At 30.4% G+C, this 14,392-nt stretch overlaps 1 protein-coding gene across 1 annotated transcript; it reads right to left on the reverse strand.

The window, feature by feature from the left end:
• Positions 1-1,873: 1,873 nt before the first annotated feature.
• On the reverse strand, positions 1,874-10,409 carry LOC147070652 (UDP-glycosyltransferase UGT5-like). The gene is made up of 3 exons (XM_085949165.1): positions 9,582-10,409; positions 3,228-3,716; positions 1,874-1,909 (listed from the first exon to the last, which is right to left on the reverse strand). Exons 1-3 carry the CDS (start codon positions 10,407-10,409, stop codon positions 1,874-1,876), a joined length of 1,353 nt encoding a protein of 450 aa, XP_085805291.1.
• Positions 10,410-14,392: the final 3,983 nt, after the last annotated feature.

A 14,392-nucleotide genomic window follows, 5' to 3' on the forward strand; every position in this document is an offset into this window, starting at 1 on the left:
AAATAGGTATGACTGACAAAGTGTGCGCTATTTTGTCGGATCGACCATCGTGTCCGGCAATTTGTTGGCCATAACAGAGTTGTTCATCGTGAGATGTTGTATCGGAAATACATGGCTGTATATAATTGAATAATTCCTTTCCTAAAGAAACTACCAAAATACAAGGGAATGACGGAGGTTGATGAATCAAGTCAAAAATTAATTGCTACCAATAAATATCAAATTATTGTTCTTTAATTATTGAATCGAATAACATTGCGACAGTACTATCTGCAATGCTTCACGAAAAATGCGTGTTTTTTTATCTCAATGGTATACGGAAATCTCTTTCCGGTAAGACAGTTCACGGTAAACTGTGCTACGGGAAAATGTAATATGTGCAATTTACACATCAACCATAGCATATTTAAACAATTATTGTCTGGTTTAGGCATGCTTTAATTGAATTTTAAAAACCAATCAGCACCATCTGCAAATTATATTCTTAGTTCAATGAAAACAAATAAGAATATATGACAAAGTTTATTGTGGACTATTTATGTCGAATGTTAACAGCCCTTGCCACTGCTTTATAATATTACTAGCGAGTACCCGGCATGAGTTGCAATGCCACTCAAAGAAAGAAATTGTTTGTGTTTTAATTCTGTTTATTGAAGGGCTTTTGGATAGACAATATTTTTTGTTTTTCTGTATGGTGTGTACACGAATTCTAACGCGTGAGCAGGCCATATACAGCTGTCTATGTGAGAAGCATAGATTTTCCAAATTTGGTATAGGAACGCATACGAATATAAGAAGAAGGAGATGGTTTTATTAATTCAGAACTTTCGCGGGTGTGCGCACAACAACTGAACAAAGTTTCATTGCAATTGGATGAATAGTATAGGAACACATACGGGACAGACGAACAAACATTCATATATATATATATATTATACATTATGCTAAAAGAGTAATAATTAAAATATTGACAATGTTCTAATGCATGGTCATTGCCAATTATCATTATTTAAGTTTTCCGTCTAGGAAAAAGTATCGAATGATCCGATATTGAAATAAAGATAAGACTGTTATCATATCGGTCAAAAAGTATTAATACACTGTGACGGCTCTACCGGTAGGAAAGTAAATAGAAAAACAACGGTTTACTGAGAATTGACCGTAGGCGAGGTATTTTAGTTTCCGGATATTTTCGCTGTTTATTTGTTTCCGTTTTGTTCTTCCATTATTCAAGAATAGATGAAAAGAAAAATACACTAGTGTATATAAGTTACTGATGTAATTAGACTGTATATGAAATAAAAACAAGTTAGATGTTTACTAGCAAGCACTACGCTAATATATGTTTTGTATTCAATCTTGAGGTAAGACTTCTAAGATATTTTATATCCACTAGAGTAGATGATAAACACGTAGTAAAGTAAGATTTAAAGCTGTTTTATAATGTCCCTGATAATTATCTTAGAAATAGAGACCATCAGTTGTTTATTCTCCCAAGGTGCAGAACCAACCTGCCACTGGTAATGCCAATTGGGAGGGCGATATATTCCACCAGTGTGAGGATGAGTACAGGTGGACGTTGTTTTATACATTTTTAAAATAAGGTCTGCTTAACTCACCCGGTGTACTTCCTTGTACCTATCTATTTTATATTTTATGTATTTACACATTTCTACTGTTTAATAACATACTATCTATCTCTATACTGATCTATCTCTTTTTTAGGTAATACTCTTTTATATTTCTTTGTTTCTAAATGTCATGTTGTGAACGTCTTAAACTTATAATTTGTAATGTCTACAATATGTTAAAAATAAATTAATTGAAATTGAAATTGAAATAATTTTAGGGTAGGATTTAAGGCTCTATAATTTTATTGCTGTCTGTATAGATGTCTTTTGACGTTGAACTGTTTTTTTGTATTTGAAAAGGTAAGTCATTACGTTAGAATTGCTTATAGCTTCAGAGAAACTACTCATAGCGAAATAAACATTATATTACTATATAGAAAAAGAGTTATCTGAATGTAAATATCAGATTAAGCCTGCGCACCCATTATATGGCTAGCTGGTGCAATTCGATAGTGGCCCATCGACATCCAGTCATAGTACTTCCGCTTTGCCCCACTTCATTTATATTCATAAAGGTAAAAAGATTTTATTGTCGTGACCGAAATTCTTTCACCTTGCAGCGAAGCAACAAAACTATCTGCATAAATACATGCTGCAGATCCTCTCAATTAGGGATTGCAATACCGGTATTCAATTATTTATCGATACCGAAATACCGGTTTCATATAACAAAAATACCAGTATTTTCGGTATTAAGAAATCATTCACGTTTCTGTTTTTTTTGAAAACGAATTTAATAGTATTTTTCAATTACCTATTTGCTACTATAATTGCATATTAAATTTAATAAATGAGATTTATACTGCCAAAACGCAAATTTATTATATTGACTGAAACCAACCAAACTTAAATACAAATAAAACAAAATCCATCAAATGGACTTATAGAATTATTGCTATGAATTAACATATTTCGAAAAAGAAAACGTTCTAGGCAAATATTTTCAATTATTCTGTAACTATACAATGAATTTGAAAGAAATTTTCCTGCAGCCGGACTTATTAGTATTAATTATATAGTATTTGTAAAAATCAGCAGTTCTAAAATATTATGATCTATACATATTTATGAAGGTCAATATAATAGATGTAGGTAGATACTTTACATTACTATAAACTAATATATTTTTTAAAATATATTTTAAAATCTATATTTTACTGATAGGTACTTCTTTTTTTCTGTGTTTTAACGAATACCGGTATTAAATAAGAAATATCAAAATACCGGTATTGATTCGGTAAATTGAAATCCCTACTCACCTTACCCAAACATTACACTATCTACACGGACTCGCGATTGTGCTCAGCCACCTATTGAGTTGCATCGGAGGTCAATTAATGGGCACGTCGGCTTAAATTTGGTGAGACTTTTAAGGTCAGCGATGGGGTTGGGGCGAAAAAAATATTGATAACTGCGTTCTGGTAGCCATTTTATACACATAACTGTTAACTGATATGAATACTTATATTATAATTCATTTAATAAAGAAATATTTTGCTAATTTCACCCAAACCGCCCTCGAGCTACTTATTGAAACCTTTTTTTATTTAATTTAATAAAACCGTTTTATTAGAAAGTAAAAGGTACAATACATACCTCAGGTAATGACTTTGATTTCTTGACATGAATTCCTCCGATGTCGATGACATTAGGTAACCTCGGTACAACACCTGTTAAAGAAAAATAACTATTCGCCAAAATTAGACTAGTATTTCTTGCAATGTCTTCCAAATCAAAACTACTATTACTGAAATATTTATTGAGGATTTTTTGCTCTTGAATTCTTGTTCTTATATAAAATGCAAGCTTGTGATAGTAAAGAAACACCGTGTTTTGAACTCTTTGTGCAAAAGACATTCTGTCACTAAACGGAGAGAAGTAAGTAGGGATGTATGATGGATTATCAGAAGCGCCTACTCTATCTGTACTCCACGGAGTCAAGACGTGAGAAGTTAATGCGATATTTGGAGCTTTAAATTTATCTACAAATCCAAAACCACAATCACTGTTGAATAACTCTGTCAAAATCACATCATATTTTTCGTTGCTTATGTATAGTTCGTTCACAGTTGGCCACGATAAAAACTTTTCACAAATCATTAATCCGAGATTAAGGAAATTAAACACGTCTGATAGGTGATAGAAGTCTCCGAGAAAACTGCCTTGCTGTCGTTCAAGATCCATCATTTCACTGCACACTTGAAATGAACCGGCTATACTTATCTCTTTATACGTTAAGGGAGGATTATTTAATGGAAAATGGGACACTACCGTTAAATTGTGACCCTTTTCAGCAAGAGAACGTAAAAGTGGCTCAAATACGTAATGGTGACTTAAACCACTATGTGGAAATATTGCAAGTATATTATAACAAAATAATTGATTTACAAAATTAAGTAGTATTAATATTATTAAAAAGAAATTCTTTGCCATTTTTTTTTCAAGTAATTCAACCGTTAAAACTAAAGTTTATTAATTATTTTTGCACAATAGAAATAGCCAAAAATTAAAACCGTCGTCAATGACTAAGAATCACAGAATAACTAAAATATTTGTTTTCGATTTATACTTAATTTGAGCGTATTAAGGTTAATATTGTTATGTTATATAAAAATATTTTGGTACCTAAATTAATGGCAGTCAGGAAATATTCAATCACGACTAATTTCAGGGTTAGGTGATTTATTATTGTGTTTATGAGGATTAAATTTAACAATACATTTTACTGTTATCGTAGGGCTTATTGATTAAATCAATGCCAAGTCTGATAGTGACCTTGATCTACTTAAAGGTTTTAAAACACATTATCTCAAGGGAATAATTAAATCAACAATACTAATCATATATGTAGATTATTATTAATAATTATTTATCTAAAAAAAACAACTGAAATAAAATATGTATAAGTACATAATTTTGAAAACACTTCTGAGTAAAATATATGCCTATTATAACCATTAGAATTTTTTTTTTAAAGGAAGACCCCTGCAGGAATCGAACTTATATCTCTCGGGTATAGCGCCCATGCACATATACCACTATACTAAAGGAGTCATACTTAATTGCGACAAATTTTAACTAATGGCTTTTAATACTAACTGAAGCGCTTTCCAAATTGAGCTACTCCAAAAATTTGGAAAGCGCTTCAGTGAGTCTTATACGTCATTAGTTAAAATGTGTCGCAAATAAGTATGACGCCTTTAGCATAGTTGTCTATGTGCATGGGCGCGATACCCGAGAGATGAAGGTTCGATTCCTGCGGGGTGTTTTACTTTAAAAAAAAATATTTTTTCTATTGGTCATAATTTATTTATTTTCTCAGAAGTATTTTCAAAATTATGTATGTTCAATAATTAGAATGTTACATTCCTAAATCTTGTGAATTTTTCGTTGATTAAAAATAATAGTTAATTGAAAGGAAATAGTTTCTCTCTGTTGCTTTTATTATTATTGTATTAGATAGCAATTTTATTAATCACTGTGCACACAAATGGAAAGTAAAATTTACATTCACAAAAAGACACAGTAGGTACTTGACTCCAATATTTTTTGTGCTTATGTCAGGTATCCGTAATAACGTGTTTTTAAAGAATACGTAAATTAATAACCTGACCAGTGAAAAAGTAAGTATGTAAGTGCAAGTGATCTACTGGCGGCTGGCAAGGATACTAATTGTAAATATGTAAATAATACATGGCTATAACCGGTTCCATTTCGGGAACGAATGGGATCGCAAAATCAGTGTTCGAAATAGAAAATTTTACAAATCTTATTGATGGATGATTTTCCGAAAATATTGAAGTTATAACTAGACAATATAAGAATGACATTTTTGAAGTTCGGGTGGGTTCGCAAATTTTCGGTCAGTTACGAAAACGGCAGCCCGTATTACACTTAGCAAATCATTAAAATTACTTTCAATATTAATTATTATTAAATTACCTATAATTTAAATCGAGCATAACTATGACATCTCATCTGATTTACTGTTCTGTACAGAAAATAATAATAATCGCTGTCATCCTGTACTTCAATGTTTTATAATTTACAATATTTATAATAGTAAAATGATGTTAACGCGCGTATGTTGTAGCTTAATCACTAGGGAATGCCAAAAGAAATGGCGTATTTCAAAAAAACACTTCCTTATTCTTAGGTCAATAATAATTATAAACCAATCATTATTCGTAGAATGTTTATTGCATGTGAATGGTCAAAGTCATAGCTTATAATTGGTATCTTTAGAATTATCTTCAAATGTGTTAATCTTGCCCATTTTTTGAATAATAAAATGCCTAATTCTTGTCAAATTTGGGATCACAGAGATTATCAATATATTTTTTTATCGTAAATATTTCACTATAATAATGTCGACATAAATTATACTTATGGTTTTATAAATGCGTTTAAAAATTAATAAATGTAAAAAATCTTAACACCAATGCACATGCATTTACTGAAATATGACTATATTAGTAAACATTAGAGCGAGAGGTTTAAAAAGAATAAAATTTTATGTAATAAAAATACTTTATGCAGTCATCAAATGTTTAAAATAAATATAAAGGATAATAAGACTTCAAAATTATGTAAATAGATTATTTATTTATAAAAAGAGTATTACGGGATTACAGCTATTGGCCAATGCGCCATAATACATAATAAATAAAAATGTATAAGAATATCTTAATTACAAATAACAATAAAAAGACAGCATGTGTAAATATTAATGAAATATGATAATTTATACAATTATAAATTTAGCCTTTTTAATACGTCCACAAACATTATATAGTTAATAAAAAACAAATCAACCTTTATGGTGCCATCAAGCTAATTGCACGATACACAGCATCATGAAACATAACATCTGTCCTGCGACGAGGTATCTTGAAGACCGTGGAGCTACGAGTGATATTGGTGGGAACATGAAAATTAATATTTGCCAGTATATACGGATTGTAAATGAACCCACGAAGAAGTAAAAAGAAATGCTTTAAAAGAACAATCACTCTTCGGGTAGACAGGGATTGCATTGATACCATACCCAGAAGAAGAGTCGGGAAATTCATTTTATTGTCATTATCATAAGGATTATCTACAACGTTTAAGAAGTGTCCAGGATCACACTTTGAAAATAGAATAAAACCTCCATTTTGACCCACGCTGAGCACGTTCAGCGAAAAACGGATAGTTTTGAGACCGGCAACATTAAGGTCTATATTTCTATAATTTTACAAGTTATAATCACCCTTATGGGTTTTAATCATTCTCAGATAATGCACAGAGGTCTTAAATCTGACCAATCGCCCTGAAGTTTGCACATATTGAGAAGATTACGAAAAATGTGTCCCGGTCAGTTATCTGATCGGTGTCCATTTAGCGACATGATAGCTACCAGTTTTTCAACAACAGTCTTTTTAAGTTCTTTTTTTTCGAAAATTGTGACTTGTTTACTGTAAACAAAGTATGTACATTTATACTATATATAAAAATATATAGTTTTTTGTATTTCACCTATAAATTGTATGTGTTATAGTAAAATAATATCAAATTATTGAGTGGCATGTCGAAAATCTAACCTCAAATTGTATAATTTGGACCATTTTTGATTTACATAATATAAACACTAAAAATAATTTCTAAGCCACAATACATCTAATTTCATATAAAAATATAGTGAACTTTCACAATTACTAGTTATTTTTTGTGGATAATTAGTCGCTATCGAGTTATTTGATGATATGACTGTGTCATTCTTTGAAAAAAAATGTTTTCCATAAAAATCGCGGGTAAAAATAATGTTTTTGTTTTCATTTAAACTGTAATAATTTTTTGAAATACATATCTCAGAATGAAATAAAATAGTTATGGAATGTTATATGTATAAGTAGAAGCCTATATTGCAGAACAATTTTTTTTTTATTGTCTGAGGATGGAAAATGGGAGAAGCGGAGGTTTTAGTGCGAAAGACCTTGAAGACATGTGTGAAGACGCATTCCTGAGATTATTTGAAGGAATTACAGAATACCAAGCTGTGTTGGATAATGAAAAAAACCTATTACACATCTTCACTTTAGAAACAAGTTGGCTGATCAGCTGATAGGATCTTTTACTTCACGAAAAAAGATTGGTCGACCTCCATTTCCTGACGATATCAATTCAAATCATTATCCTGAAAAACGTAAACTTCGTAGATGTGGTTATTGCAGCACTACGCTGAAAGTGATACGAAGCTCAGTAACAAATTGTAAAGTATCCCTTTGCATACCGTGTTTTATGCCGTATCAATTATCTGAACAAAAGAAAAAGCCAACAAGGCCTTAGAAATGTTTATTATTTTGAGAAACTTCTATAAAATTAATAAAGTAATTATTATTGTTGCAGAAATAAATGAAATTAAATTTTTTTCCTAAAAAACCTGTCTTTTTATTATTAGTGTGTTATGTATATGTTACCTAAATGGACACCGGTCAGAAAACTGACCGCTTAGAAATAGATGATTACGAAAAAACTATATACATTTAAGGGGAGACATGCTCGTCGAAGGTCAAATTTGAGTTTTTATTGTATTTTCAAACCATGATCCTGGACACTCCTTAAACGTTATAGATGATCTATTTATAGAATTTTGAAGCCTTATTATCCTTTATAGTTATTTTAAACATTTGATGACTGCATGAAGTATTTTTGTTACATAAAATAGTATTCTTTTAAACCTCTCGCTCTAATATTTTAGAATATAGTCATATTTCGGTACATAACTGTGCAGTGGTGTTAAGATTTTTTACATTTATTAATTTTTAAACGCATTTAATAAACCATTAGCATAATTTATTACGAGATAATTTTTGTAAAATATTCACGATAAAAAATTATATTGCTAATCTCTGTGATCCCAAATTTGACAAGAATTAGGCATTTTTTTATTCAAAAAATCGGCAAGATTAACACATTTAAAGATGATTCTAAAGATACTTATTATAAGCTATGTCTTTGACCATTCAAGTGTGATAAACATCTTATGAATAATGATTGCTTTATAATAATTATTGACCTAAGAATAAGGTAGTGTTTTTTTGAAATACGCCATTCCTTTTGTCATTCCCCAGTGGTTAAGCTACAACATACGGCCGTAGCCATAAAATGACAAACTATAATTAAAGTAGGAAGTAAAATTATTTTAACGCGCGTGTTTGAACATGTACCTAACCGAATTTTTTTTTATTTTTTTTAAACGGTACATGTTCAAACACGCGCAAATTATTTTCTGTTCATCAAAATGAATATAGAATACATAAAAAAAATAGTTAAACACATATCTTAAAAAAAAGTTGTCCTATAAAGGGTTAAGCTAAATGAAAAAAATATGTAGTAAATTAATTTAATTACTTTATTAATAATTCACGAGACTGCGAGACTGAGAGCTGCTGCGCTCCGGTCCACTAAAAATTCATTTCGAGCCCTTAAGGTGACGCATCAGTGAAACGCCAAATAATTTTCAACTGTACGCGCGACAAAATTTTGGACTCGCTGCCATTCACTGAGAGAATGTTGACCCGGGAACACGTCACTTTGCTGCGTGATGGCGACGGGTCAATTAATTCTAAAATCGTGTAAAGATTACTAAAAACGTTACCCATTTACTTTAAAAAGAAAACATGTCAATGAATATATTATTATTATTACTAATAGAACAATAAACAGAACATAAAATGGACGTATGTTGGATTTATATGACAATTAATATTTCGTTTGACAGGCGTCATTTTCACCCGCCACCCGCAATCCGCGCATCGCCTAGCGACGATCTTTTTAGACCGTGCCTCAACTAATGCATGGCCTTAATAAAAACAAATTAAGTACTAAAACTTTATTCCTTATTGTAATACATCAGTTATCAGTTTTATCACATACTGAATTGAAACAAGAAGCAAAATGCCTACTTACTTTAGGAAGTTTGGACGATTGTATGTGCATTCCTCCAACGTCTATGACATTTTCGTTCTTCGGATAAACACCATGCAATGAATAATAAGCATTAACTAGTAACAAGCTAGTATTTTTTGCGATATCTTTCAAAGGAGGCACCGAATTTCCAAAATGCCTTTTCAAAATTTTTTGTTGAGGCATCTGAACTCTTACATTGTGAAGAACTTTCATTATAAAATTTAATACAGCATTTTCAATTCTCTCCAACAGATTCATTTTTGATGTGTACTTTGCAAAAATGCCAGGTATATACGATGGATTATCTATAGCTGACATTCTCTCGTAGTTCCATGGAAAGATTCTTTGAGCAGTCAACGCAATATGCGGTGCATCAAATTTATGAACAAATCCCATTACACAATCCCCACAAAATTGTTCAGTAATAATTATATCAAAATTTTCATCACTTTTATATAAACTTTGTATAGAGTGCCACTCTAGAACTTTTTGACAGTTCACTACACTATTTCGATACATAAACATCACTCTTTCAAAGAACTGATACCTGCCTAATATTGTAGTCACATATTCAATTTCTTCTATATCTAGTACATCCCTTCTGATTGGTATAGATCCTGCTAGACTAATTTCCTTATAATATTTTGGAGGATCCATAAGAGGAAAATGAGTAACTACGGTTAAATTGTGACCCCTCTCAGCCAAGGATCTGAGAATGGGTTCAAAAAACATGTGATGACTTTTGTAAGGGTGTGGAAATAGACCAAGTATTTTATAAGATGACACATAATTTAAAACAGTCAGAAAAAACACACTTTCCCACTTCATTTTAAAACACTTCACTATTGAAAAACTTTAAAACAAAATTGTGTAAAATAAATAACAATAATCTGATAATTGTTTTCAATTTAACTTTTGAGTATCTCTAAAACTCACTTTGTAAAATAGTTACTGTCTAAATTTAAGAACATCCTGTCACATCTTAATAACTTTATGGTCACTCTCACTTTTTAGTAATAATTCTTCTGGTGCTCTAATGCAATCTAGTCTCTGTTCACTGTGCATTTACTATTCTGTGAGAACTAAATGATATTGTTGAGTACCTTTCTAAATAATGGTACTAGTTTTGTGTCAATAACCTAAAGCTACGTCTAAATGATAAAATACAACCAAAACTAGTAAGAAATATTTTTCGCTACTGTACAAAATATTGTGTAAGCACTGGTTGTTAGTTTTCTTGTATTTTTTTTTCATATATAAGTAATTAAGAAAGGACTAGGTAATCCAAAAGCTGGTCAAATATAATTATTATTACTCAATTTTTACAGTAACTGTCCGTTAATTTTAACGTTAAAATTGTGTTTCTGGTAGGTCCGAACTTACTTAATATAATTTATTTTAATATTATTTTTAGCACTAATGTCCCTTTTTATCTTTATTTTCATGATGGTACAATTAGTGATTGTAACAATTACTGTTTAGAGCAGGATTTCGAACTGGAACTGAACCGACAACCGTAAAACCGTTATTTTTTTCGGAACGAAAATTGGAACTGAAAGAAATATATCGGTTTTTTCGGTTCGGTACATGTTCAAACACGCGCGTTAAAATGATTTTAATCCTCACTTTAGTTGTCGTTCAGCATCAAATTCAAGACGTAAAGAAATCACTCACGATTGTGTGATGCATCTAGAAATATAACCATAGGTTTTGGAGCGTAGTGCAATTTTAATATAAATAAAACATTAAAAATTTATCACTTGTAGCAGAACTGAAAACCAAAAACCGGAAAAACTGTTATTATTTTCGGAACGAAACCCGAAACAAAAAAAACAACGACTTGAAGCTCTGGTTTAGAGTGCAAGAAATTAAGATAAAGGTAGGTGTGTATTACTACTTTACTTACTTACTTACTTACTTACTTACTTACTTTTGCAATGACATTATTAATGGATAACGCACTCAATACAATAGCTAGCAAGTAAATTCGCGCATAGCGATGTTTGCACATGTATAGGTAGACGTCACGCAATTTCCATAGTGCGATATCACGCATCGAGAATTTACAGCAATATCACCTTTATTGTAATGGCGTTAGAACAGTGTTTCTAGTATCAATGTTCATTTGAGCGAACCCGTTTGAACCGAACCATTCGGCCATTTATTGTAATGGCATTAGAATAGATTATGCCGTTCGGCAGACCCGACAAAAAAGTGAGTGTCATTTTTTTTAAGGTGCTTCATCCATATTAATGTAATTGCATTTTTGAGAACAAATATAAATTATTGTGGTCATCTACCAAGAAATAGTTAAATATTATTACGATAATTTGACTAGAAAAAAATATTACCTGATTAATGTTTTATTATTTCGACGCATTGGCTTTTACATATTGGCTTTTAAAAAACCTCTGAACACTAAGCAAAATAATTTCAATGATTAAAAACAATTATATTTTGTTTTAGTTATTAGAAGTTTGCTATGTTTTTCGAAATATTGCATTTTTTACTTTTAACTGATATTAATTCTATTAACTATCTACGAAAATTAATTTATGTTAGAGTAATAATTTAATTGACTTGACTAGACTAGACTTGAAGATTGAACGGTTCTACCGGCTCAACCGGCTCGCCACGATTTCGAAGTTCCGAGTCTCGAACTGAAGACTCGAAGGTCTCCATTTGAGTACTGAGGGCGAAGACCAAAGACATATAATATTGTAATATTATGCAGTGCTCCATATTGTATTAATGCCAACATTCTTTTGTGGGTTTCTAAACTGACATCAAGATAGTGACGGGTTTAGTAAACATTTTTTTGTGGATGAAATAAAGATTATTTTTATTTGCAACTTTTGCAATGAGAAGTTTCCCTAAAATATATTCATTTGTGGACAAACCACAATGTAACATAATTACTTTGTCTGTTTGTATATAATCATACACATATTAACCTGGAAATGACACTTGTATTAAGTTAACTTAATCGGTTTTTACTGTTTTTGAGATCACATGTCTAGTAATGTAATTATAAATTATCTGAGCTAATAAAAGCATATTAACAGTCAGAATACCTCAATAATAAAATTATCGCAACACGTTACAGCAAGAAAATCGTTAAATAAAATTTAAAATGAATGTTTTTGTGAGATACCTATCAACATTAGCTTATGATTTTGTATAATATAATATAATTGTTTGGTAATTTTCATTGCATGAATTAATATAATATTAATTTCTTTTATTTTGTTAACTGTCAATTCATGGTGGAACTGCATTGTATTGTTGTTTTAATTTAATAAAACGCATTTTTAGTACTTATTCCACTTTTAATCAATAAATTAGGACCGGTTAGTATGAAAATATTAACGTCTAACCTCATTAATTTTAAATTAATTTGTTATTGGGAAGGTATTATTGGACGGATAATTTATGTACCTATTGTTATATAATTTCTGTCGGTTTGGATTTTGTTTGATAAATATTGTTTTATATAAAAAAAAAATGTATTCGGTTGAAAATGTCTCTCTGTGGCGGACGAAACCGGTCCTAATTTATTGATTAAAAGTGGAATAAGTACTACAAAATAAAATTGCGTTTTATTAAATTAAAACAACAATATAATATTAAATAAATTTTGCCGTGCGAATACAATATTGACAGCAATCACTACCTATATTTTCAATTTTAATGCATTTAAATTTTATACGATTTTATTTATGTCGATTTTTTGAGACCATGATTTCACCTTTCGGAATCTTCAGGCACTATGCATATTCATTGACAAAATTGTTGAATATTAAATTTGACAACATGAAAATGTACTTCTCATTGTTCCACTATTTTATAATACGAAAATTTTCATCTAAAGTTTGTTGATATATTATATCATTGATTCATTCGGAAATTGTCGTTTATATTATTTTATTATTGATATATAATTTTTGGGCCCGGATATTATCATGGTAGTACGGTCAATGGTTTATTAACAGGCGGTTGCCTACCGCTGATCTAAACCATATTTTGTAACTAATGCTTATCTCTAACAAATATTGAAATATAAGACAACACGAATTTAGTAATACACAGTGACCGAAGTTCGTATTTTATCAAATAACTGTTTATTTAAAAGTTTTGATAACGGATATACCGTATAATATTCCGAATTTAGAAAAAAATGTTACTCGTGATTCGAACGTGAAAAAATATTATGTGAGATATACATTTTATAATCGCAATAATTACAATCACTGAAAAGTAAATTGACACTTTGAGAGTACAAAATGAAAACTGTAATTCAACGGTAAAAAAGAAACATTCAATTTATTTAAAGAACTTCAGGGCTCCAAATGGACCGGAACGCACCGGAGCGCCGTTCCGGTTCATAAAATCCCCAAAATTATCGCTCCGTCTTGTGTAAATATTAATTTGACCGTCTGTGCGAGATATGTCATATTATAAAACAAATCTAACAAAATCGTTTTTTTAAATACATATATGTATAGAATTAGATAAGTAGCAGTGTTAATATTTTCGTAAAATTATCAAGCGCTCCGGTTCGTAAAATTTTCCATTTCCTTGAACTTGTTCATGCTTATGTATGCTGCATTCATATAGCTTGTATAATATTATTAATAACATAAAAATAATCTCTCAAGTCTAATATAATAATAATATAGTTTGATTATCTACCTTAAATCTATACCAAAATTCTGGTATAAATACGAAATCTTATACGACATACTGTAGTTAGAGACATCGTAGTTGCTATCTACCAGACTGGAAAGTATTAGGGGGACATGAATACATCC

This window comes from Rhyacophila brunnea, unplaced genomic scaffold (assembly GCF_057557595.1).
Source record: "Rhyacophila brunnea isolate RB1 unplaced genomic scaffold, BYU_Rbru_1.0 scaffold_21, whole genome shotgun sequence".
Taxonomy (NCBI): domain Eukaryota; kingdom Metazoa; phylum Arthropoda; class Insecta; order Trichoptera; family Rhyacophilidae; genus Rhyacophila; species Rhyacophila brunnea.

Bases quoted from the DNA above. Each gene is read 5' to 3' on its own strand.
- LOC147070652 (XM_085949165.1), bottom strand. From the start codon at position 10,409: ATGAAGTGGGAAAGTGTGTTTTTTCTGACTGTTTTAAATTATGTGTCA. The intron at 3,717-9,581 runs GTAAGTAGGCAT...ATTTGTGAAAAG, and splicing joins AATCGTCCAAACTTCCTAAA to TTTTTATCGTGGCCAACTGT. The intron at 1,910-3,227 runs GTATGTATTGTA...ACAAAAAAACAG, and splicing joins AATCAAAGTCATTACCTGAG to TTCAACGTCAAAAGACATCT.